Source organism: Alnus glutinosa, chromosome 7 (genome assembly GCF_958979055.1).
Source record: "Alnus glutinosa chromosome 7, dhAlnGlut1.1, whole genome shotgun sequence".
Classification (NCBI taxonomy): domain Eukaryota; kingdom Viridiplantae; phylum Streptophyta; class Magnoliopsida; order Fagales; family Betulaceae; genus Alnus; species Alnus glutinosa.
Window position 1 is genome coordinate 14,205,360 of NC_084892.1, and position 27,023 is coordinate 14,232,382.

The 27,023-nt window shown below is 41.0% G+C and overlaps 1 protein-coding gene across 3 annotated transcripts; it reads left to right on the forward strand.

The window, feature by feature from the left end:
* The first annotated feature begins 22,500 nt into the window (after positions 1-22,500).
* On the forward strand, positions 22,501-25,813 carry LOC133872711 (UBP1-associated protein 2A). Of its 3 annotated transcripts, none has more exons than XM_062310286.1 (2): positions 22,501-24,039; positions 25,487-25,813. In XM_062310286.1, the coding sequence occupies exon 1, from the start codon at positions 22,641-22,643 to the stop codon at positions 24,021-24,023; it is 1,383 nt and encodes a 460-aa protein (XP_062166270.1). In that variant the 5' UTR covers positions 22,501-22,640; the 3' UTR covers positions 24,024-24,039; positions 25,487-25,813. The 3 variants fall into 3 exon arrangements, with proteins under 3 accessions (XP_062166270.1, XP_062166271.1, XP_062166272.1); XM_062310287.1 differs by having other exon boundaries at positions 22,501-24,034; XM_062310288.1 differs by lacking the exon at positions 25,487-25,813 and adding an exon at positions 24,292-24,580.
* The last annotated feature ends 1,210 nt before the right edge of the window (positions 25,814-27,023 follow it).

Consider the following 27,023-nt stretch of genomic DNA (forward strand, 5'->3'; position numbering starts at 1 on the left):
ATTTATATATATATATATATTCAATCTATGACTATGACTATCTACCATGGGCCATAAAGTGCATATACATATAGACATAAAGTTATTTTGCATTTTGCTTTTCTTTTCTAAATAAATTTGTAGACATCACCTTACTGAGTCAGCTGACTCACACAAATATAGTATGTGAGTGTGGTAGCATCCTGTTATGTGCTTGTCTGGTATGGCATGGAAATTGTAGCAAGCAAAAAGATTTATGGAGGAATTAGGGAAGAAGATGAAGATTAAAATAGATAATAACAATAACTCGGGCACTTAGAGAGGCCCAATCTCTCTAAGGCACTTCAAGAGGCCTAGGCTCTCCAAGAAAGGATTCTCATTGATATTCATTTTCATATCATTTCATTACATATTTGGTTCCCTTTTATAAACTCTAAATAACTAACCAAAGCATCTTCTAGAAGCATATGCTAACTAATTCTTCGTAGCTAATTTACCTATTTACCCCTATATTATATCTTCCTAAAATACCCCTATATTATATTCCTTACATTCCCTTCCCCTTAAAAACACCTTGCCCGCAAGGTGTGCCTACAAAGAATAAAGACCCATTTTTCCCTTAAAATGCAATATTACAAAAAATCCAAACAAATTGCCAGCCTATGCATTCAGTCTTTTTGGTAAGGTTGATCACTGGAGGCCCATTCCTTTACAAAGCCCAACGCATTCCAAGCATCCAGAAGCTTCGGCTCTCTACACCATGTATAACATTTTTGCATCCCTTCCACGTGTGCCCATTTATAGCTTTCTATGGACAGCTCGCATCACATCTGTCATACGGTGAATCACTTCTAGAATGGTCTAATACATTCTGATATATTACTCCTGATAATAAAGCCACGTTATCCTCTAACTTCCCCAGCCACGTCGTTACCAAGGCAGGGAATGCCCATGGTCACGTGAAGCTTCTTGGGCAGTTAACGGCCCACGCTGTTGCCCGATCTGAAGCGTGCAAAAGGATGTATCGGTGGTAGTAATCATTGCATGGATCACGTGTGAATATTCCGTTCACCCCAAGGAAGATCGGAAAAATCAGCATCAGCAAACCAGTGGTCCTGTTTGGGATCACGGTGGTCCTGGGCATATAGGCGACGCTCCTCGCGATCCTCACGCCAGTTATGAACGGCCGGAAGAGGAGCACTAGTAAATTCCCATGTGTCCATTTAGCAGTGCAGCGAGCATTTTTTGCCAACACATCAATTTCAGCTGTTTGGTCACGTGAAGCTGGACTAAACGTCTTCCCCATCATATCGCCAGCTACCGCTCGTAAATCACGCGTCTGTTATTCCCAATAGACGTTACAACAGACTTCAAAGGAAATGCTCTTTTCCAAAATGCCATCAACTCCTGCCACGTGGACCTCCAAACCTGTCCAAGATTCAAGCTCCAGACGGTTATTCCTGAACCTTCTAGAAGTTCCAGCCACGCTCCCCCATGCAGAAAGCTTCTGCATCCATGGCCATGTGGCCCACGTTGGCACCAATCGTCTTCCTCCTCGCCTTTGTACCCCGACTGTGCGAAACAAGTGCCGGCCATTTCGTTCACCCAAGCATCTCTAGAAACGTCTGGACTGCCAAACGTCGTCTTCGTCCATGCAAGATGCTGAAGGCCCCTGCCTCCCGTTGAGGCAACCACGGCGGCCGCCAACTAGAAAGCTTCCAACGCCATCGGTGCTTGAAACCCACAATATGGAACGTAATCCAGACCACAATAAAAACTCCCTAGAAAATCACAGTATGGAATGAAATCCATACCTCAACTCTTTTGGTTGACAGCTGGAACACAAATGAGTTCCATAGCTGAATTGGTGCCTTCATTTTGGTTTCCAACGGAAGAGGCTGCTGGGTCATGGCCCTTGGTTCGATGCTCCAGAGCTGAACCACCTTCTCCTCCATCACCGCCGGCACAGGCGGCTTATCCATGGGCTCGATCGTAGTGGCTGGGTCTAAACCCTCACCATGGAGGATGCCATTCGGAAGATCTGAGGCAAAACGACAGAGAACCGGTTCTGCGGATTTGATTTCCTCCGTGGTTGCTTCGTCCTGCTCAAGAACTTGCATGATCTCAGAAACAGTGTCCCATTTACACAACAGGTGGCGTGATTTTCCCTCCTGTGCCTTCAGAGTTGCTTGGAATTGGCAGGTGGTTTCCGCCGATTGCTTCAAGGTGTCTTGCATTTGGCCCAGTAATTCCAAAGCCCTCCGCAATAGTAGATCTCGACTCATCCCTACGTAGCGATTCTGGCCATAAAGATTGGCATTGCGATGTTGCCACAGAGTTGCCATGGAAGATATTGTGGTGTAGAAAAAAAAAAATTTGTGAGAGAAACAGAGAGTGGAAACCATGGGTGAGGAAGGAATGGCTTTGATACCACTTGTTATGCTAACTAATTCTTCGTAGCTAATTTACCTATTTACCCCTATATTATATCTTCCTAAAATACCCCTATATTATATTCCTTACACATCCGCAATCATTTATTTGCTGGTGCAGGTTCAGAAGACGATGGAAGAGATTATTTGCTAGCAGAAAAGATTTAAAACTAACATTTGTGGAGCTGGTTATAATTAATTGTAATTATTGTGTTTAAATTCCTTGTATGTAACATGTTTAGATAATTGTTTGTATTAAGTAGATTTGATTGTATATGCTTTTGTGTCTTTGTGACACATATTTCGATGTAATTGTCTTTATAATAAATGTCTAGAGGTATTTTAGTGAGCTCAATGTGTTATATTCCCAAGTTTTTAAAGAAAAAAATATTTTTCGCTGTCAAATCTTAATTCTGATGATATCGTAATGTCACATGAAAATTTGAAATTTTCACTTACGCATTTTCGTAAAAGGCGAGGCGTTACACACATAGCTGACAATAGACATTTTATATTAATAAGAGCTTAAATTGTGCATGATAACCAAAATACATTTGCAGAGATATGTGGCATATGCGGCACGATACAAAAGAAATACATCATAAGTGTGTAGATCCAACAAATATGATGTACACCAAAGAGTAAACTAGCTCAATGAGTCGACCAAACCCAATGCAGCTAGTCGCCTCAATAATAACCCAAGTACATAGCTACTAAATCATCGTCATCATCTTCGACACCTGCAGTAAAAAGATCTATGCAATTATGGGGTTATCATAATAACATAGGCGGTTATATGAGTCCACATTTCTCAGTAAGTATAGTATTCACTGGTTTTATCAATGAGTTGCTTTTATACACTATCTATATAATACCCCGAAAATAAATGTATTTAATTTAAACAACAATTTATAAATCAAATATCCATACTGAAGGCCACATATAAAGGGTTTCCGAAAAAATGCTATAAAGTGAATTTCTTTAAAACCTTTGGCACTTTGTATTTTCTTCATTTCTAAATGTTCAAGTTTCCTCTTGAACGATCGATTTGTCTTTTCCCCAAACGTTCGAGTTCCTCTCAAATGATAGAATTGTCTCTTCCTCGAACATTCGAGCCAATCTCAAAACATTTTATTTTTAGCCACCTTAACCATTAAGCGTGCAAAGGCCCATTTAAAACTATTCTTATTCTCATGAAAAAAATTGCCACTTTTGCCATTTCCTCCCATTAGTAATTCTAGAGGAAAGAGAGAGAATGTGATTTTGGTGAGCCTTTTTCCTCAAGATGAGGTAACCCCTAAACCTCAATCCCATTTTAATATGTATTAGCATGTTTTCCTTGATTTTAATCTACAACTTTTGTTATTTAACAAGTAACACGTAGGTTTAAAGACATCCAAGCATATTACATTATGATTTTTATAATAATCATGCATGGTTTAGCTAAACTTTCAAAGAATTAAGAGCTTGCTTGTATTTTCCGTGCTATATCACGTTGTTATGATTTGATATGCCTTTTAGGGTTATTAAGAGTCTTGGTTGAGTTGGGTAATGAGTTTAGGAAGTAGTTTTGGATTTTTCATGTATTCCGGCAGTCACCGAACGTTCCCCTAGTTTTGTTGAGCGTTTGATCCTTGTTGACTAAACGATAGAACTTGAAGTTAATCGTTCGGTCAACAATCGACGCCAAACGTTCGATCGTTGTTGATTGAACAATTGACCTTGACATAGAACGTTCGACGAAGGTCATAAACAACATGATTAGGATTTTTATCTGGTAATTAGGGTTTAACGTGCAAGATTAGGATTCCTAGTGTGACAGTGTCTAACTTTAGAGTGGGTATTGCAGTAACTTGAAAATTGAGATGTCTAAGAGGGAGGAGAATCCCCCGAAGTAAGTAAATGCTTACTGAACCATTTTTACTCTAACGTGCGATATGTTGGTGGACTGAGCATACTTTACTTTTCAAATAATATGTCATAAGCCTACTAATTTTATAAGATGTTTATGATTGTTCCAAACAAATATTTTCTTATATATATTTTACAATAATTACATCATATAACATGGTACACCGTATTATGTGGGATAACCAGCTCTCTCATTCTAAAGTTAAATACCAGCTCGTCTTGGCATCTGTTAGATACTCCCACTATATAAATTTGACATGTTTGTTGCTCGAAGCCTCCTGGTCCCATCTTAGTTATTTATTAAAGAGCCTTTGGACTTTCTAGACCACTGGATTGCCATTGCCCCTACTACTCCTCGGCTTTTATTGTTAGCTATCATTTTAGCTATTTAATTATTTGACACAATATGTGTTTCATATGCAATATTTTAAGGAAAATAATAAATAAAACAACAACAATTATGATAATAAAATGTAATGTCATTCCCTAATAAGTACTTCCATATTTTCTTTCTGTTATTGAATTCCTTTGATATTTTTTCTGCACACACACACACACACACACACACACACACACACACACATATATATAGACAAACACACACACATACAAAATAATACACGTACTAGTTCATTTATGAATAATTTGTTATTTTTTGGACCCTCATATTTTTATATTCATTATTATCCATCATTTCATTAGTTTGTGATAATTAATAAGTAAAGATTCATAATAGTCTAGATACCAAGATTAATGCTTAAACGCCAAAGCAAGCCGAAGCCTTATTGACATAATGTTTAAAAATGAATCTTAAAGTAAAGATACGTCATGAGGACAATATATGTAAAAACAATAAAGTAGAGACAATAACATAAAGGCAATATATGTAAACACAACATACATCACATTTATCTTACTTCATCAATCTATTAAGTTTATTGGGTCCTTAAAACAACTCTTTAAAGCAAAAGAACAAAATTTAAATAGTAAGAGAGAATGTTAAGTGAATCATAGAATATTTCCTCTAAAACTCACATTCAAACCATATTTAGTGAGTTCTTGAACTAAATACGGTATAAGGGATTGAATCGATATCTTGAGAATATTCCAGAAACATGTGTGTTAGCACCCTAGGTTATTTAGTAAATTCTGCTGCCCAACTCTTTTAGGTTACTAAGATAAGTATTTTTGTTATTTCTTTCCATGCAAGTTTATTTCTATCATTGTAAGGTAGTATTTTTTATTTCCTTAGTAAGAGTCCTAGCCTAATTGGAGTTGTAAGAGGCTTCCTTATATGGGACCTCCTAGTCCAAGTCAGAATAGGTTTATTGGTCCAAACCTAATTCTAAGTCAACTGTAGCTTTATTTAAGCACAAGTTTTGCAATAAAAGTGGCACAAAATTATTAAGACAAATCAACAATTGTGTTGTGAGGTTTAAGGTCCCTCTAACGACTTTAACCGAGGTTTAAGGTCCCTCTAACAACTTTAACGTTCATCATAGGGAGAGCATGTAGGAGAAATCCTACTGATTTTCTTGTTCAATGACCAGTTACAAGATCCCTCTCAAAGACTCGTAACAATTTGATATCAGAGCTAGCAATGTCTGCCACATCTTCAACACTGTTGGATCAAAAACTGGAGTGTTTGGAGAACAAACTCGCTTCAGAGATGCAGGAGATGCGAGAGATGAGAGAAATCTTTGCAACCATAAGTTCTAAGTTTGACCAACTACTGGAAGATCGTAGCATAAACACAGGCGGTGGGTCTCACAACTGGAACGGAAGGCCTCGAATCCATCAATCCAACCCAAGTACCAACAAATCAACAGCACAGAAAAATCGCCCAAGTTAGATTTTCCATGTTATAGTGGAGATGAAGATTCAACATGTTGGATATGCCAGGTCGAGCAATTCTTTGATTTCCACAGAACAATTCTGGAGGAGTGACCATCCTTGGCATCCTACCACTTGGACGGGGATGCCCAACTGTGGTACCAAATATTTCGTGGAGGGCAAACAGGAGAGGTCACGCGGAATTCCTTGAAAGAAGGTCTCTATGCTAGTAACAGACCAACCCTCTATGAGGATTTTTTTGTTGATTTATCCATATTGAAATAGGTTGGCTCGGTGCGGGATTATCAGGTTCAATTTGGACGACTTCTAAGTCGTGTGGGCAAACTATCTCTTGAGCATCAGTTGGAGTGTTTTATTAGTGGACTCAAAGACACAATACGCATGGAGGTGCAGGCATTGCGTCCCACAAGTCTCACTGTTGTAGTGGGTTTGGCACGACTCTATGAGGCCAAGCAACACGCCCAATGCCGGAACACACTACCTGAAACTCGAAAGCCCAATCTGCTGCCCATACCATCAGTAGCGTTAACCAGGACCACAAACCCCCAGATCAAAAGGTTCTCATCAGAAGAATTGAAGGACAGAAGGGAGAGAGGTTTGTGTTTTAAATGTGATGAGAAATTCATACCTGGTCATCGTTGTGCCAAATTGTTTTTGCTGGAATTGCAAGACGATGGGGAAGATGCATCACCGGGGTAAGAAACTATGGGAAACTTGGATGGGTCTTTCGAGAATGAAGAAGTACCTTCGGCTATTTCTTTGCATGCCATCATCGGCGCTCGAGAACCTTGGACGATGCGAGTAAAAAGGACGATGGGTCTTTGCAAGTTTGTCCTCTTGGTAGACAGTGGAAGCACCCACAATTTCATCAACACTACCATGACCCAGATAGCAATATTTTTGCCAACACAGGGAGGAAAACTGGAAGTCCTTGTAGCCAACGGCGAACAGCTGATCAACGGTGAGTTTTGCCGCGGCGTCACTATCCGGCTAGGTAATGTCTCATTCTTGGTCGATTTTTACATTCTAGATCTTGAGGGTTGTGAAGTTGTTCTAGGTGCTGTGTGGTTGAGGGGGTTAGGGCCGATTTTGTGGGATTTCTCAAGCTTGTGGATGAGCTTTGTGTGGCAAGGAGAAAAGGTGGTATTACACAGGTTGACAACACCTGCAGATAGAATGGTGGATGGGCCCAAGTTCTTCAAGCTATTATGTGGCTGCAGTAGGGGAGCAATTCTTTAGATCACGGATGTCCCGCTAGGAGAAAAGAGAGCCCAAATTGAAGAGGTAAAGCCTGACATTCAACTTTTATTAGATCAGTATTCTACTTTGTTCCAAGAGCCCAAAAGCTTGACACAGGTCAGGACCCATGATCATAGAATTCTTATTGTACTGAGCCAAGTCCCTGTCAGCTTTTGGCCTTATTGGTATCCCTTTTATAAAAAACAATGAAATTGAGTGGCAGGTTGTTGCCTTGCTAAATTCTGGTGTGGTTCGGGCTAGCACAAGCCCATATTCTTCACTTGTCCTATTGGTGAAAAAACATGATGGGTCCTAGCGATTATGTGTTGACTGCCGAGCATTAAATCAAATCACGGTCAAGGATAAATTTCCTATTCCAGTGATTTACGAGCTTCTAGATGAGCTTCATGGAGCCAAGGTTTTCTCTAAATTAGACTTGCGCTTAGGCTATCACTAGATCTGAGTTCATTTTCCAGATGTTGAAAAGACGGCGTTCCGGACCCACCACGAGCACTATGAATTTATGGTCATGCCATTTTGATTATCTAATGCTCCTCTACCTTCCAGGCCCTAATGAATGACATCTTTCAAGAGGTAATCCAAAAGTTTGTTTTGGTTTTTCTTAAATGATATTTTAATTTATAGTAAAACTTGGGAGGAATACCTGCATCATATGAAAAAAGTTCTTTGATGATGTTTTGAGGTCTGAATGATGGGTGTTTGTTTCTTAGGGAAAGGTTTGGTTAATCTCTTATTGTGGGCATTTGAGTTGGTAGTAGCCGAACTTGTCATTTGTGGATTAGGTGGCTGAATGGGCATTGTTGTTTGGTGTTTGTGATTCCTTGATGAAGTTTCTTAAGGTTTAGGTAATTTCGTGTTTGGTTTGGAATGAGGCCCAATTATGGTGGATATGTGTTTAAATGGTATTGAAGTTCTATGATTTAGTAGATTTAGAGTTTTATCCTTAATGATTGATCGATAGACATGAGCATCAAAAGATTCGATTGTCGGGCAATAATCCAATTTTATTCGTGTGTTGGAATTATGTGATGTAATTGTAGGATTTCATATAAAGACTTCAAGAGGGTTTTCAAAGGATCGACCGTGATATTAGGACGCTATGCATCGGTGAGGATTGAAAGAGAGTTTGAGAACCGAAGTAAGCTGGCTATCTTGTACTAGTATTTTTATAAGCATTCACCCAATGCATTTTATGCTACACTTTCAAAGAAAACCCGGGATTACATTTTTAGCACTCTGAAAAGTATGCGATACTCTTATGCATGAAACATGTGATATGAATTCATTTTATAATTTTTAACTCAAAATATACATGAAATGTTTATTGGACTTCTTGAGAATAATAAAATGTGGTGTGGTGTTACTTATGATAAAATGTGAAAAGGGTTTATAAATGTGGCCATTGGTACCGTGTGTGCATTTGTGTGTTTTAATAAACATCAGAGGCAGTGCAACACACCCTAGAATGGGGTGTGGCCTCACGAGTTGTTAGCGCTAAGTAAATGTGGCTAGGTTGAAAGGGTTTTATAAAGAGGAGTTGAACGGACCAGTCCTTGCCGAAAGGTGATGTGCAAGATAAACACAACCTTACTTTGGGGGTTAAATAGAGCTGGAGATATTTATATAGTAACTAGCCTGGCTTTGTAGATGGCACAAGTAGTTGCAAGCAAAGCAATGAATGACCTTACTTTGTAGATAGCACAAGTAGCGGCAAACAAAGTAAGGAGTAAATGTTTTAAGAGAAATGATTTTTTTTTTTTTTTTTAAAAAAAAAATTACTTTTATCTGCATATGAATTGTTCACAATCACACACTAGCACTAGCTTACTTGCTTACTAAGTAGTGAACTTACCCTTTACTTTCTTTACGTGTAAAATATTTATGTTTTACAATGATGCCTGTTAGGTTTTTGAGTAAGAAAGATCTCGAAGTAAAGGTGACAATTAGGCTTATGAACTCACTGCAGAATCTCAAAGGTTGCTTATGGTATCTAGTATGTTTTGGATGACACTTCAGATTTAGTAATTTGAAATGTATTTGTATATTTCACTTTATTATAGATATTCTTTGTGGTGACATGTATTAATTAATGACTTGTGTTATGTGGAGACTTTTAGTAATGCTTTTATTGTAACAATAAATGCAATAAAAAGAAAATAAATTCATTGACTTCTGCTGCTTATTATTCTTTATGAGGAAAAGAGTGTAAAGATTTAGAGCTCGTTTGGTTCGCAGAATAGGTTTCTAGAATGGAATAGTTATTCCCAATGAATAGCTATTCTTTTGTTTGGTTGCACACCATTCTTAGAGCATTTCCAGCAATGATTTTCATTTTAGCTATTCAAAAGACAACTTTTTCTATTTTAGTTACTAATTTTTCATTACAAGTTCCAACAGTTCACTCTCTACATTTTTTAAATATGATTTTTTAATCATTTTCTTTTATTTTTTTCATTTCTCTCTCACTCTCCGGTCTCCCTCTCTCTCACTCTCCGGTCTCCCTCTACGGCGAAGAAGAAGCACAGCACCGGAGCAGCACTTCAATACCGCACCACTCAACCACCGGATCAGCGCCGTTCAACCACCACACACACGACGTCGATCCACCCACGACCAGAGCAACGGAACCATTGATCAGCACCGAACAAGATCGATCCACCAGAAATCTGGCTTTTGGCTCGACAGAATCCACCTCCAGCTTCACTGGATATCGCCCATTGTTGATCCATTGAAGATCAGGTCCAATCTTCCTCTTCAACCTCTGGGTCATACTGTTGCTTCCATTGGGTCAGATTGGGTCCTCTGATTTCAGTTGCTGCAGCGAAGAGCCGAAGCTCGCCGAGGCCCAAACGGAGGTCTCTGGTGGCCTTTGATGGCGTTGAAGTGGGGGGCTCAGAGGGAGACCAATAGAGATGAGAAGTGAGGGAAGGGATGCGGGTGAAAGAAGAGGGAGAGGGATGAGGGTGGAGTGACAAAGAGGGAGAGGGAGAGAGAGAAAATATTAATAAAAAAAAATATAAACAGATGAACAGTGAATAGGCAACATTGCCTATTCATTGTTCATGTTGGTAAAAAAAAAGGTTATAGTGGCTAGTATGTTGGAGTGAAAAAAAAAAAGGCTCAAAATAGTCAAACTATTTTGAAGGTTTTAAAGCATCTGCTAGAGATGCTTTTAGGAATAGCCATTCCCATGGGAATAACTATTCCCCTACAAATGGGAATATATATTCCTCTCAAAAAGGAGAGGAATACCTATTCCTAGAGAAATAAATCATATTTTTTAAAAACAACCCACCCAGAATCATTTTCCTCAACACTTCCAGACCCAGAATCATTTTCCTTGAGTTCATCCTCCACCCAGCTTCTTCATCTTGAAAGCTCAAGGACTTTACGAGCAAAATTCCATCCTCGTTATCATTGGCAATTCGTTTCTTTTGTCCAAATGAATTCACCTCAAAAGTCATAGAATCATTATAAAAAAACTTTGTAACTGAGTTAAATCCACCCCAATTGATTGTACCCCTAGACAACGTCATCAAGCAACATATAGGCCCCGTCTTCTACTTCCAGGCTTAGTTTCAGTAAATGATACGGATCCATTCAAACTAGAAACAAATAATTTGGAATAATCTTATTCCTCATTTTGTTTGATCACTTTCGATTAACGAGTCCTAAAATCACTATTCAATTGGGTCCCTGTCTTGAGACCTTCACCTTTTTAGAGCCGGCCGAAGAGTCTGGGAGAAGGGTGACATTCTCTCCACTTCTCTCAGCAACTTCGGGCTTGATTCCTGATGGGTTGGGTGCCTTCGTCTCCATGGGTTTTTTTTTTATTATTTGGGTATTTTAATAATTTTAGTTCAATTCCATTTAGAGCATATATTTATAATATTTTGTCACCAAACTGGGGAGTAGGAATAACTATTCTATTCCACCATTCTCCATTCCTAGTAATAACTATTTATTTTCCTAATAGAATACCCATTATGCGTACCAAACGAGGCCTTATTTCTTCGGGAAATAGGTCTGGGAGGTGTTGGGAAATTTAATTACCAGTTAATTGAATTTTCGGGACGTTACACTGTCCTTGTCCATTTTGGCTCCTATGTCAACGCGATTGTTTGGTCCCAAGGCCTTTTGTGATTGTTTTGGTTTGAGCTTAATTAGGCCTTAGAAAGGTTCAATGACTAGAGGCTTGATAAGCACAACAGAGAGAAAGAGATTGCGAGGGATATAAAGAATGAGTGAGTGGGTGAGTGAGTGAGTGAGTGAGAGTGTACATAGAAAATATAAAATGGGTGAAAAAATTGGTGTGGATACAATAGCTCACCAAAGGTAGCGAGCAACAGTAACGAAATGCAAAAAAAAAATCATGTAGAATAAGTGAGCTCAATGGACAGAGTATTTTAAAGGCTAGTTAAAATTTGTAATAGGCATCGTTTTGGCAAACTATTCTCATTTCTCTAAAAAAGTCAAATTAAAAACATTTTTATTTTTTATATAACATCAATAATGTTAGCTTTTTAAAATCATCATTAATCTTGTGATCGATCATTATTAAAATTTGATCAAATGATAATTTTAAAAGTCACCTTATTATTAGAGGGACTCTCAAGAGGTCACAAGAGAGACTTGTAGAATTATTCAGTACTATTTAACCAAAAAATATATTAAAAAACATCATTTTTTCACTTTTTCTTATAAAAAATTACAAACTTTTTTTTCTACTATATATCACATCAATCGCTTCTTACTATTATTCAATAAAAAATTCCACTATAAAATCTTTTACCAAACATACCATATTTTTTTCTTTTAGAACTGTTGATGCAGTTTTCCGATTAGTGATGTGTCACTTCACGATTTGTCTGATTTCTCCTTCTCATGGGATCTGCAAAATGGGAACTGCGTCGGGGGATGCCGACAATTCCGCTCCGATGCCTAAGTTAGTAGACAATTTGAGAGAGAATGTTCAGAGTAATTTTGAGGAGACAAAGTGTCCGATAATACCTGAATTATGTTTTTATGAGGTTCTGATGTAGTTAGACTGCTTTGCAAATCCCGAATTTCTAAGGATTTGCAGTTGAAGGCAATGTGACCTCGAGTGTACGGATCTTTCGGGATCCGCAGCCAAATGACTCGGGTGTACGGATCTGTCGAGATCCATTACCTCTTTGCAGCGGCTTCGATCCTACGTTTCGGAGCGAGATACTTGTGATTCGTATCCTTGAATCCTGGGTGGTTCTAAGATATTCACGATCTCGGATGTTGTAGAGTATTCGGGTCGGTTAGCCCAGTTGGGTGGGCCAACTGGGCCCAAATAATTTTAATGGGCTTGAGTAGCTGAGGAGGCTGATATTTTCCCTAACAGTTACCCCCCAATTCTTTTATGCAAATTTTGTGCGAAAGGGAATTTATGGACAACCAATGTCATGCCCTCGTTTTGGGATATAAAGGGAACATGAACTTGAGCTATACATAAAAATATAGAAGTTATTAATAAATATATTCATATGTATTTCTAGGATACAACACTAATAGAAGGATTGATTAACATAATTCTACTATGTAGATACTATGCTAGGGAACCAACCAAGGTGCTGCCACTGTACTTCATACAAAATGATCAATCCGATCTATGCTCTATCGCTTCAAGGAGGTTTTCTGCCTTCCACTTAAAAGAATCAGGCCATCTGAAAGGTTTTTAAGGAAATGGGTGAGTTCGACAGCTCAGTAAGGAAATCACAACACCAGGGGAAATAAAAACATGCTGTAAAAATCTTCATGCCATAATCTTTAGTCATGCGTAATAACAGTTTATGTGAAATAACATAATGAACAATTAAAGTAAGAATAATTTATATATCATGATTATCTGTTTCAACAAGAATGATAAATAAAGGGAAAATTATAGTTTAGCCCCCCAAATTACCACACGTTTTGCGGATAGCCCCCTAAACTATCAACACTCCGACTCCGGCCTACAAAACTACCAAAGCCTTTGAAAAAGGCCCAATTTGGCGAAATATCCCCATATTACCCTTGCCACGTGTCATTTTTCAATTAAAAAAAAAAGTTAAAAAAAAAAAAACTTAATTTTATTATTATTATTATTTTTTTTTAAAAAAAAGTTAGAAAATATGGGTTTTTGGGGTGGCTGCCGATAACCACCCCCTTGGGGAGGGGGGTGGCTCGCAGGCCACCCCGGCCCCTAGGGGTGGCCGCGCGCCACCCCTGGAGCCCTAGGAGTGGCTTTCAGGCCACCCCAAATGGATTTCGGGGTGGCCCGTAAGCCACCCCTAGGGCTCGAGAGGTGGCGCGCAACCACCCCTTGCCACTGGGGGTAGCTGCGCGGCCACCCTCCGCCCCAGGGGGTGGCTGCGTGCCACCCTTGGAGCCCTAGGGGTAGCTTTTGGGCCACCCCAAATGGATTTCGAGGTGGCCCGTAAGCCACCCCTAGGGCTCGGGAGGTGGCGCCCGGCCACCCCCAGCCCCAGGGGTGGCCGCGCGCCACCCCTGGAGCCCTAGGGGTGGCTCTCAGGCCACCCTGAAATCCATTTGGGGTGGCCCGAAAAGACACCCTTAGGGCTCCAGGGGTGGTTGCCGAGCCACCCCCAGGGGCCGGGGTGGCCTGCGAGCCACCCCCCTCCCCAAAAACCCATATTTTCTTCTTTTTTTTAAAAAAATAATAATAAATAAATAAATAAATAATTTTGTTTTTTTAGTTTTGAATTTTTTTTATTTTTTAATTAAAAAAATGACACGTGGCAGGGGCAATATGGAGATATTTCGCCAAATGGGGCCTTTTTCAAAGACTTTGGTAGTTTGGTAGGTCGGAGTCGGAGTGTTGGTAGTTTAGGGGGCTATCCGCAAAACAGGTGGTAATTTGGGGGGCTAAACTATAATTTTCCCATAAATAAATGAATGAGGAACATGTATAGTGGTATAATAATTTTATAAATGTTCTAACAACTTCTTTTGATTCTTTTTCTTTAAAACTATACTGTAGTTTTCCCCCTTTTAGACTCTACACCGCTGTTAACCGTGAGCGGAGCACATTGGCTGGTCCCAATGGACGACTATAGACTCATCTTGTCATCAAAAGGAGCCATCGGGTTAGGAACTTCCCTAGGTGAAAGCCATTCGACTGATAGCACACACAGCCTTTCGGTGTGCTTGCCCTGCTATCCACCCATATAGGCCATACCGATACGTATCGTAACTATAGTAGTGCCTCGGGGTTAAACAATTACTGCACATGAACGTTTTTTGTAATTCTATAGGCTCTGCTATAGCTGTACACTATACTTTTAAAACTGTAAGAACCGTTTTCATAACTATAGTCATGTGCAGATTTTAAACTTTAGATGTTATTTTCATTTCATACTGTATTCAAGTATAAATCATAAACTTTGGAATGCTCTATTAATAATCATAACTTTGAAATGCTCTTATTCAAAACTTTAATTATGCATAAACCATAACTTTGAAATGCTCTTAATCATAACTGTAATTTATGCACAAAATTCTTGAATAATAACATATGAGTAATAAAAGCTTGACATTGAAATTATTAAAAATCACGTAAGTAAATGCTTCGTAAAATTCCCCAACACTTTTTTCAAAAGATTTGTAATAAAATCTTGTTGAGAGGGGTTTTTTGATGTTGTATCTCCTTACCTGAATTTGCCAATAGCGTTGGGGTCGACCTTCTGCCTAAATAATTTGCAAGAAGAAACTTAAATGAATATTCTGAAATTTTAAGGTCTAAAACTTAACTAAGGTATCCTATACATATTCTACATAACATGTAACCATAAATCTCCAAATTGTATTGTATAAAAATACAAAATCTCTATCCAAATTTACTGCATATATCTAACTCATTCGGCCTATCCACAGAAAATCCCCCCCCCCCCCCCCCCACAAAAAAAAAGAAAAAAGCAACTCTCTTGACTCACCTAATTCATAATCCGAAAGCCAACTCATTAAAGTTTATGGCAACATCATTTAATTTAAATCCAATGAGCACATAAAGATTCCAAAATCTTAGGAGCTTAAATAGCCTTGCTATGTGAATAAACTAAACCATTGATATTCAGCTATAGACAACTAAATTTGTGGAGAATTTCCATCCTAGATACCTCAAACATTTCAGATATTTATAGTAAGACCCTATGTATGTAACAACATATCTCACCACTCTCTCAATATTAACAAAAGCAATAGATATTAAGCCAAGCTTATGAATTCAACCTCAGAATTTCCAAATAGAAACTTGTCAAAAACCTTCAAGCAAAATATTTTCAGAATTTTCTACACCCACTCGATTCTTCCAAAAATTTCTTCCACACGGCTACCCACAAAACTGAGAATCACCCAACCCAAACTAAAAATTAGCAATAGGATTGACTCGCACCCATTTGGTTTCAAGTCCAAAACAAACCCAAAATTTCAAAAATCAATCCAACAAATTAGTATGGAGCTCCGAACACCACTTCCGAAATGGTTCACAGTCAAACTGCTTCCCATTATCTGTGATGAAAGCATGAGGAATCCCGAACCGGCACACCACCGACTTCCAGAGGAAGGTTATGGCATTCGCTGTAGTTATAGCTGCCAACGCTTCTGCTTCCGCCCATTTAGTAAAGTAGTCTACAGCTACAATCAAGAACTTTCGTCCACCTTTTCCTACCGGCATTGGACCAACTATATCCACCCCCCATTTCGCAAATGGCCACGGAGAAGTGAGGGGGGTGAGCTTCTCGGGACTTGCTTTCATGATTCTTGCGAATCTCTGACATTTGTCGCAGGTTTTGACAAGAATAGCTGAGTCTTTCTTGATTGTGGGCCAATAGTAACCCGCTCGGATGGTTTTTTGTGCCAGCATCCTTCCTCCTGAGTGGTCTCCGCACACACCTTCATGAATTTCCCTGAGGACATAATTCGACTCGGCTTTGGAAAGGCATTTGAGAAGGGGTTCGGAATATCCTCTTTTGTACAGTGTCTCCCCGAGAAGGCAAAACCGTGCTGCTTGTATCTTTACCCTCCGAGATGCAACCTTATCTTCGGGCAACAACCCCTGTCTAAGGAACCGGATAATGTCCTTCGCCCACTCTGGCTCCTCTGGTGCTGAGTCTACTTCCATAACCTTGGTCCTCGGGGCTATCGAAGGCTCGGTCAGAACAATAATTTGCCTCCCTGATGCTTCCATCTCTTCCTCTGTTCCCGATGCGACCTTTGAGAATTCATCGGCTCGAACGTTTTCCTCCCGAGGTATTTTTGTGATGACGAATCTTTCGAAATAGGACTGGAATCGCCGTACTTCTTCCAAATACTTCGCCATTCTATCTTCTTGTGCTTCGAATTGCCCTTGGACTTGGCCTACGACCACCTGGGAGTCACTCCGGATTTCGACATTGGTTGCCCCCATCTCTCGGGATAATGCCAAACCTGCTATCACCGCTTCGTACTCAGCCTCATTGTTCGTCGTAACGAAGTCCAGTTTCACAGCAAAACCGAACTCTTGCCCTTCGGGATTCCTGAGGAGAACCCCAACTCCGCTTCTGATCTGTGTAGAAGAGCCATCTACGAACACAACCCAGGTTGACTCCTTGGGAAGTTCTTCTGCTTCAGGAATGTTGCAGAATTCTGCCAAGAAATCTGCTAGAACCTGTCCTTTGATAGCCGTCCGAGGATGAAACTCGATATCAAATTGTCCGAGTTCCACCACCCAGTTGACTAATCTTCCCGAGAGGTCTGGTTTTTGCAACACCTTCTTCATCGGATACTCGATTAAAACTCTGATAGCGTGAGCCTGAAAGTATGGCCTCAATCTTCTGGCTGAAATGATCAAGGCGAACGCCAACTTCTCGATCCGAGGATACCTCCCCTCCGCACCATGTAGTGCTTTACTTGTAAAGTAAACCGGTCTCTGAACCCCTGAATCTTCTCGGACCAGCGCCGAGCTTACTGCTGAGGGAGAGACTGCCAAATAGAGATAAAGAATCTCCCCTTCGGTTGGGCGGCTCAATAGTGGTGGGCTGGCCAGATATTCCTTCAACTTCTGAAAAGCTTCCTCACACTCCTCACTCCATATAAATGCTTTTCGTAAAATTTTAAAAAAGGGAAGACACTTATCTGACGACCGTGATATGAAACGGTTCAAGGCCGCAATCCTTCCTGTCAGCCGTTGGAGTTGCTTTGTCGTTCTCGGGGCTTCCATCTCGAGGACAGCTCTGACCTTCTCTGGATTAGCTTCAATGCCTCTTTGTGACACCATAAACCCCAGAAACTTGCCTGAAGAAACTCCGAAGGCACACTTCACGGGGTTGAGCTTCATGTTGTATTTTCTTAGAGTCCGAAAAGTTTCTCGGAGGTCTTCTATGTGTCTGTTTGCCCGAACACTCTTAACCAGCAGGTCATCTACGTATGCCTCAACGTTTCGGCCAATTTGACTTTGAAACATCCGGTTCACCAGTCGTTGATATGTGGCTCCAGCATTCTTCAATCCGAAGGGCATCATCTTATAGCAGTAAAGTCCTCGATCTGTGATGAAAGCAGTTTTCTCCTGGTCTGTTTCTTCCATGCAGATCTGATTGTACCCCGAGAAGGCATCCATGAAGCTTAAAAGCTCATGCCCGGCCGTCGAATCCACCAATAAATCAATCCGAGGCAGGGGAAAGCTATCCTTCGGACATGCTTTATTCAGGTCGGTGAAATCTACGCACATCCTCCACTTCCCATTAGACTTCTTCACCAGCACTACATTGGCAAGCCACTCGGGATAATCCACTTCTCGGATGAATCCAGCTTTCAGCAATTTCTCTACTTCTTCAGCAACAGTCATGTTTCGTTCAGCTGCAAAAGCTCTTCTTCTCTGCTTCACAGGGCGATAATTTGGGTCCACATTCAGCTTATAGACAATAATCGAGGGATCAATCCCCGGCATATCTTCATGGCTCCAGGCAAATACATATTTGTTGCGCCTCAAGAACGCCACCAGATCTTCCTTCATGGGTTGAGGGAGTTGTGAGCCTATTCGAACTTTCTTTCCCGAGTTGCCTATCTCGAACTCCTCCAAGGCTTCCACAGGCTCCCCCAACGGTGATTGCTATTTTCCATCCTCCTTGGTTTTCTCCCCCCGACCGTGCTGCCTCGGGGTATCTTTCAAGGACATATTGTAGCATCTCCTAGCTTCCTTCTGGTCTCCTTTTACCTCTCCAACTCCTTCTTCTGTTGGAAACTTCATGCTGAGATGTGGTGTTGAAGTCACCGCTTTGAAGTCGTTGAGAGCCGTACGTCCTATAATTGCATTGTAGGCCGAGACCTTATCAACTATAAGGAATTTCACCATAATGACTTTTTGCCTTGGATAAGTCCCGGCTGTCACAGGTAAATCGATAGAACCGAGGGGCAACACCTTCTCTCCAGCAAAACCCTGTAGCTGGCACGAGACTGGAACCAACTTTTCTGATGGAACACCCATGTGACGAAAGCTGATTTAAAAAGAATATCAGCCGAGCTCCCAGTGTCAATGAGAATCCGCCGGGTCTGATAGTTTGCTATGGTCAAGGTGACCACAAGGGCGTCTGTGTGCGAAAGCGAGACTCCAGCATAATCATCATCAGAAAACCCTATAACCAGAGGGTTATATTTCCGAGACTTTGCGGGCTTCTGGACCGAGTAAACTTCGAAATCATCGAGCTGTTTGGCATACGCTTTCCGAGCCGAGTTGGACTCACCTCCTCCTCCGAATCCTCCCGAGATGGTATGAATGATAGGGATATTGCCTTGCTGTGCCCCCCGAGGCCTGTTCTACTTCTTTCCCTTCTTTCATCCCTCCGAGGCCGAGGTGCTGGCTCTCGGCTTCTTTCTCTTCTTTCATCTTGTCTCGGCTGATAGTTTCTTCTATTATCCCGATCTTCTTCTCTCCTAGGCCTCGGATAGTGATCTCGCTCCTGATGATTCCTCTCATTCACGAGGAATCGGACCAGCTTCCCATTCTCAATGAATTTCTCGATCAACTGCCTCAACGAAACACACTGCTCGGTCAGATGACCGCGTGAGTCGTGGAAGGCAAAGTACTTGTGAGCCAGGTGCGGAGGGGGATTTCCTTGAATGGGTCTCGGTCTCTGGTAATTCGGATCTTTCTTGAGTTCCATGAGCACCTCGGTGATGGAAGTGTTCAACGGTGTCCACTTATAATCTCCAAAATTTTTCTTCACCTTCTTATACTCTGCAGGACCAGCATCCTGTATGGGCTCAGGGTTCTTCTTTTTCTTAGGCTTCTTGGTGGACGGCTGTTGTTGTTGCTGGGAATTACTGAGAAGGGCTCGGAGCGTCTCTTCCTGGTTGATGTACCTGTCCATCTTCACCATAAAGGTTTGAAGATCTCTCGGCGGTTTCAACGCCAATTCTGCCATCAGAGGTCCATCTTTTTTTAAGCCTTGAAAAATTGCACCGTAAATGAAGTCGTCTGGTGCACTCTCTGTGTCCAGCTTCTCCTGGTTGAACCTCCACAGATAGTCTTTTAGAGACTCATTCGGTCCCTGCTGTACAGAGAGTAAGTACCCTCGGGGTTTTCTTCTAGCTCTCCCGGATACAAACTGGGCCAGGAATTTTCTTCCAAGGGTGTCAAAGCAATCAATCGACCTTGGTGAGAGATTCCTGAGCCAGTCTCGGGCCTTTCCTGACAAGGTGAGAGGAAAAGCTCGGCACGCCACAGCGTCTGGTGTCTTGTGCAGGGAGACATGGGACCAGAAATTGTCCAAATGCTCCACTGGATCTTCGCTGCCTGAGAAGACAGGAATGTCAGGTACCTTGAATCTTCCAGGTAAGTCGCAGTTGGACACTTCTTCGGTGAATATGGACTCCTTGTGCTGGAAGAGGTTGTCCACAAGGGACTCCTTCCCATCACGCTTCTGGTCAATCGTCCTTGACAGCACGTCATATTTTGCGCCCAGATCCTGGACCATCCTCTGCAACCTCTTTTCTGCCTCCGTGGGTGGGACCGGATTGATGGGCTCTCCATGAATTTCGTTCCGTACAGCTCTCTCCATGATTCTCGTTCCGCCCGGCTCTCTCTTCGTGATTCTCGTTCCGCCCATCGTGATTCTCATTCCGCCCATCGTGATTCTCGTTCCGCCCATCGTGATTCTCGTTCCGCCCATCTTGATTCTCGTTCCGCCCGTCTCTCTCTCCTGACCCTTCGTGTACATCATGATTGAACGGCGGCGGAGTTCGTGCGGCTAAGAGCACAGCATTCTGGGCCAGCAAATCCTCTACATTCTTCTGCGCCTGGGCCAACTGTTGACTCAGTTGGGTTATCCGGGCCTCTGGATCTGCAGATTCTACTTCTCCACGAGCATCGTCTCGGCAAGTAGGCGGTGCTTCGTTTACGATCGATTTGGAACGTCTCGTCGTCACCATTGCGGATTTGTTTTTCGTAAGAACAACTTCTCGTTCCCACAGACGGCGCCAAACTGTTGGTACAGTTTCCGGTGTGGTGACGTGTCGCCTGAAGATTCGCTGTTGATTTCTACCGAATACCTCAATCCTGCAAAAAGGAACAAACAACTCGTCGGGGGTGCCGACCACGCCCACTCCGATGCCTAAGTCAGTCTAAAAAGTTTTCTGCAGAGTATTCTGAATATTAATCTCAAGAGCTTCGAGAGTTTTTTTTTTTCTATACCTGGTGTGACGGTCTTTATTTATAGGCCGGACCTTCTTGACACCTAGTTGGATTAGGAGTTTGAGACCTAGCCTGGTTGAACTTTAACTACATCTTCAAGGAATTCGAGTAGGAGTGTGAAGTCCGTAGTTGGTCGCGTTTGTACTTCTTTGAACTTGATTCCATGTCAATAACCATTTTATCCCATAAATTATGGATCTGTAGTTTATCCCTGATTTTCTGGGATTCTATCTTTATCTCACTCTAAGACGGACGTGGCGCATGGCACCTTTTAGAAGTCTGTAGCACATTTCAGTTAACCTCCGAGGCGATGATATCCGAGACGTGTTCGCTCCGACCTGGAGATCTCGGGATATATCGAGACGTTATTACTCCGAGACACAAATATCCGAGATATGCTCGCCTTATTCAGACCTGGATATCTCGGGACGTTCCATATACCGTAACCTGGAGTGTTAAGACCGAGATGTCGTTTTGCCTCCGAGATCTATTTATACCTAGGCAATCTTTTCTTCACTGGCCAAAATAAATGTCCGAGACATAGATCCGAGATGCTTCTGAGGCCACGTGTCTCTAGGGTTAATTTTATCCCTAACAAAAACCTTTCCACCTACTAAGGCATATATCAATTAAAAGACGTGGGCTGAACATTTTCAAGTCCAAAACATCCTAAACTACACTTTTATAGCTAATAAAAGAAGTCCACTTAATGAAATAAATAGGCCCAAAAGCCTACAACCATAGAAACATAAAAATAGGCCCATACGCCTATACTTAATGAAATAAAGAGTCTGTACTAAACCACTAGGCTATGCCGCCCCCATCTGTCGTTTGTATCACATAGATTAAAGTTGGTTCTTCTTCTTTCAAGCTCATCTTGAATGCTGGGGTTTTGCTCGATAAATTTGTAAACTTGGCCCAAGTGGATTGCACCAATCCTTGCATTGCTTCCTTGATCTTCTTCACTCTTGACCTTGTGATTGGCCTATCTACAACTTGCAAGAGATTTTTAAGATTCGGTCTACCATGAGGCCCATCATAAGGTGTTTTAGAACTATAATTTATAAAGCCCTAAAAAGCAAATACCTTGTAAATTGGGGCATAGAGAAAAAAAAAAGCCTATTAATTTGGAAACATATATATGGTAATCACTTACATCTTTAAAATAATGTTAGAAATCATTTATTCGATATTTTTGATTTTATAAAAATAATGTGACTTTTAAAATTACTATTAAATTTGTGATCGATCATTATTAAATTTTGATCGAAAGATGATTTTAAAAGCACCATCAATTTAAAAAAAAAACAAAAAAAAAACAAAAGAGAACTTATAGTCTCTTATAATTACACAAAAGTAACATCATTTTAAAAGTACGGAGAGAGAGTTATGTATGGAAAGTGTAAACCCACTTCACCGGCAAGGACGGGATTCCGGACTTCGAACCCAAACCCTACACCTACTCGCATCTCTTAAAGCCACAGTTGTTACTCTCTGTCAGCCCCCCAGCAATGGCGAGGAAGCGAAAGCTCAATCTCGAGTCCAAATCCGCTGAGGCAACTCAACCCCCGAAGAAGCAACAGCAACAACAAAAGCAGAGAGAAGAGGATCGTACCCACTTCGAAGCCGAGGAAGACCAAGAAAACGTCGAATACGAAGAAGAAGAAGAAGAAGAAGAAGAAGAAGAAGAGGACGAAGAAGATCCCTATATACCCCAGAATGCGGTCAATCAGACAGCGAACGCCTCCACGTCAGCCGCTCGTGCGACTTCGGGGAGAGATCCATACGGCGAAGATGATGACGAAGAGCTCATACAGAAGGTTCTTGAGCCGTTCAGCAAGGATCAGATTGTAAACCTGCTCTGCGAAGCAGCGGATAAGCACCCGGACGTGGCGGATCGGATCCGAAAGGTTGCGGACGAGGACCCGGTACACCGCAAGATCTTCGTCCACGGCCTTGGGTGGGACACGAACGCCGAGACCCTCTCCAACGTGTTCAAGCAGTACGGCGAGATCGAGGATTGCAAGGCGGTGTGCGACAAGGTCTCTGGCAAATCCAAGGGCTACGGTTTCATCGTCTTCAAGACCCGCAGCGGGGCCCGGAAGGCCCTCAAGCAGCCCCAGAAGAAGATCGGCAACCGGATGACCGCGTGCCAGCTTGCCTCTATCGGCCCGGTCCCACAAGCGAGTGCTACCGCGGCGGCTCCCTCGCCGCCCTTGTCGGAATATACGCAGAGGAAGATATACGTGAGCAATGTTGGGGCTGAGTTGGATCCTCAGAAGCTGCTTACGTTCTTCTCCAAGTATGGAGAAATTGAGGAAGGGCCGTTGGGGCTCGATAAGCTGACGGGGAAGCCCAAGGGGTTTTGTTTGTTCGTGTACAAGACGTTTGAGGGCGCCAAGAAGGCTCTGGAAGAGCCGCACAAGAATTTTGAGGGCCATGTATTGCACTGCCAGAAGGCTATTGATGGTCCGAAGCCGAACAAGTCGAACCCTCACAACGCGCAATTACATAGGAATGAGAACCCCGCTTTTGTTGGTGGAGTGTCTTCGGCCGCGGCCACACCAGGTCACTTGATGGTTCCGCCGCCTACTGGGGCGGGGATTGGGTTGAATCCTGCGCTTGGGCAGGCAATAACGGCATTGCTTGCAAGTCAGGGTGCCGGGTTGGGCCTGACTAATCTGTTGGGGACGCTGGGATCCGTGAATCCAGGTGTGCCCACTGCTGCTGCGGGGCATGCTTATCCAAACCAGGCGCATATGATTGGAGGGTATGGGAATCAAGGGGGAATGCAGGGCGGATACCCCAACCAGCAGGCGGGACAAGGTGGTTCCGGAAGAGGCCAGCATGGTGTTGTGCAATATGGTGGCGTTGCACCTTACATGGGGCACTAGGTATCCCTGAGGTCAGGTACAATAGATTTGCACTCTTTCCTTGGTGCCGTTTTTCCTTTTCCTTTCCTATATAATTTATTTATTAGGTATTATCCTAGTTGATTTTCTGCTTGAGAGAGTAGAAACTTATGCAAAAGGCTAATATTTTTATGCGGTAATTTTGTTTAATTTTGTCTCAATGGGCTAGCGTGATTTGCAATATATTAGATTATGTCATGCTCTTATGTGGTATTCAACGTCTTGTTTATGCGATTTTGTGTTCTTTCAGTTTTATCCTTACAAAGACGGCAGCGCTATATTTTAGTCAAGGAATGTTTCTATGAACTGAAGCATGGCATTCTTATGAATTAAATAGTTATGTGAAAGGACCTGGAATAGAGAAAGTACACGAGGTGTGATTTATTTGAAAGATTGAGTTGATGTCTTTGGTGACTCTTAATATACTGTTTTGTTCTCCCCCTACTTGATAACTAGAGCTGGATGAACCGCTTTATTTCTGAATTTTCTATTGATACTTTGCAATTGAAGAGAGTTCTGGATGTGTTTTATCGTTCTCATCATTTCGTCTTGGTTTGTGCTTTATTTAGATATTATATCACTGTATATCAATGAGTAAGGCATGTACTTTGTACACTTTTATGTATGCATTTGTGCGTGTTTCCATGCATGCATGAATGTGTGTATGAAGCTGTTTATACTGCACACCATTTGCTAGTATAGTTACATTCATTCTTAATGCCACATGACATTCATGTGATTTTCGTCACCTTCTTTAATCCTCGCTTTTGTTTGTTTTTTGGATAAGTAAATTGTGTTTGATGTTATGTACTTCGCAATTCTTGAAAAGTAGCAGTTGAGCATTATGCTGTATCTGCCATGGTCATTGGTATGTAAAGAGCTAATACCAACCTTATAATAAGTTAGTTGGAAGAGGAAAAGAAAAGAAAAAACATTTATGGTTCTGCATATTGCTGCATAAACACCGAAACCGGTTTTTCATACTACATTTGTAATTGTAGTAATCTTACAGACTTGCTCTTTTGGGCTGATACAACTTCCATGTTTCTGACTATTTTTCTTTTTCTCATACGAAGCTAATTTTCTAATCATTCATGGGTTTTTCTTATTTATCATTTTCAAAGCAAATATTCTAATCATTCATGGGTTTTCATATTTATTTTTCTATCTACAAAGGTAAGGTTATGTATTGCATTTGAAATTGCACTTTTGGCAAATTTTTCAAACTGTTTTCCTTTCAACATCACTATTATTTCTCAGATTCTATTAGGGATAGTTTCCCTTTAAAGTTCATTGGTTTAATAATGTTATCTAATAATTTTTAACTTGCATGATCTTGATCAATTGTTGAAACATGCAGTGTTCAACCCTTTCTGCAAAGGATTTGGTTTAAAGTCTTCATTGTTTTTAAAATCTTTTTTCTTGCTTTCTCATTCATTTTGCAGATACCACTTAAGTGCATCAGTCTTTTAGTACTGGCCTGGGATTCTTCTGAAGCTTAAGGAGATGATGCAAATGGCGTCTTTATAGTATATGATGAAATGTTACTGTTTGGAAACTTCAAAGAACAGAATCTTAAAACTGTCATTTGGAGTTTTGATTTTCTGTCCTTCTTTTCTTCCTCATTTCTCCTTTCTTTCCTTTCAAAATATTGTAGTATTTGGACTTCCAATATATGGTTTTAATGCTTTGGAATTGTTTTAGTATTTTCAACTAAAGATCTATCATACTTTGTGGAGTTTGGGAGTTTAAATGAACGTAACTTTTTTTTTTTTTTTTTTTTTTTTTTTTTTTTTTTTATCATTGATAAAATTGTGGTTGTGTGCCATTATGCCATTCTGAGTTGGTTAATTGACGCTTGTATTCTAGCTCGCTTTGAATTAGTTTCTATTTATTACGATCTATTAAAATGTGAAAAAACCACCACATTGTTGATGTCTCTATATGGCTTGTTCGGTCAGCTTACCACAATTTTTACTGAAGGTAATATTGTCTTGCAGGTCTAATGGCAATGACTGTTACTTGCATTAGCATTCTAGCAATTAGTTAACAAAAAAAAAAAAAAAATCTAGCAATTAGGCTAAAATGTTTTGTAGAAGATGAAGTAGTTTATTTTCATGTTGGAAATTTCCCCATTTGCAAATTTTATTGATATTTGAATGATTGGTTTTTTCTTTTAAAAAGTTAGTTTAACAAAATTGTTTTGCATGAGACTAATCACTTTAAAATTTGGCCTTTTAGTTGAGATTGATCACTTTGAATATTTTGCTAAGGAGTGTTAGTGACTGATGTTTTCATTAAGGCCCCAGGTGTTGTGGTTTTTCCTAGGGTTGTTTGGGTTTTGAAGAAGAAACATTTAGATCCACCACCGATCTCTCACAATCCTCAAAGCGATGATTATTTCTTTCTCTCCAGATACACCACATCAAGTAACAGGATCATCTTTTACGCTGCTACCTTTTTAGAAGAATGTTGTAGCCTTGCGAAGAGATCCGCTACCCTCTTAGGTATAACCAACTTTTAACCCATAAAGGTCAAAGATAAAACAAGGTCAAAGATAAAACTCCACAAGGCATAAGCAGTCTCCCACTGGAGTAGAGGGGGATCTACAATTTTTTCACTCTTCTTGCACTTGCAACACCAATTTACCTCTATTAATTTATGTTTCCTTAAGTTGTCCCTAATGGAAAATGTTACTAATTGTAAGGTTGGGACGCCCTAATCTCTCTCTCTCTCTCTCTCCCCTTCCGCTAGAGGTGGCGCATGGAAGCGCGTTTTGCTAGCTTCCAGCCTAGGATCGTGTCCTACTTTCTTCTTATCTCTTCCTCACAGATCTCCCTTCCTTTTATCATTGTCTTTGTTTTCATCCCCTTAGCGATGGTGCGTCACACTAGGCTTCAAGTTCGGTCCATCGTGTGAGCTTTGGGATGTAGTCTTTGGTGAGCTCTTTCTTTCAAGAGATTAAGGTGGATGGTTGGAGAT

Excerpts from the sequence above, each read along its gene's own strand:
- LOC133872711 (XM_062310286.1), top strand. The coding sequence starts at position 22,641 with ATGGCGAGGAAGCGAAAGCTCAATCTCGAGTCCAAATCCGCTGAGGCA.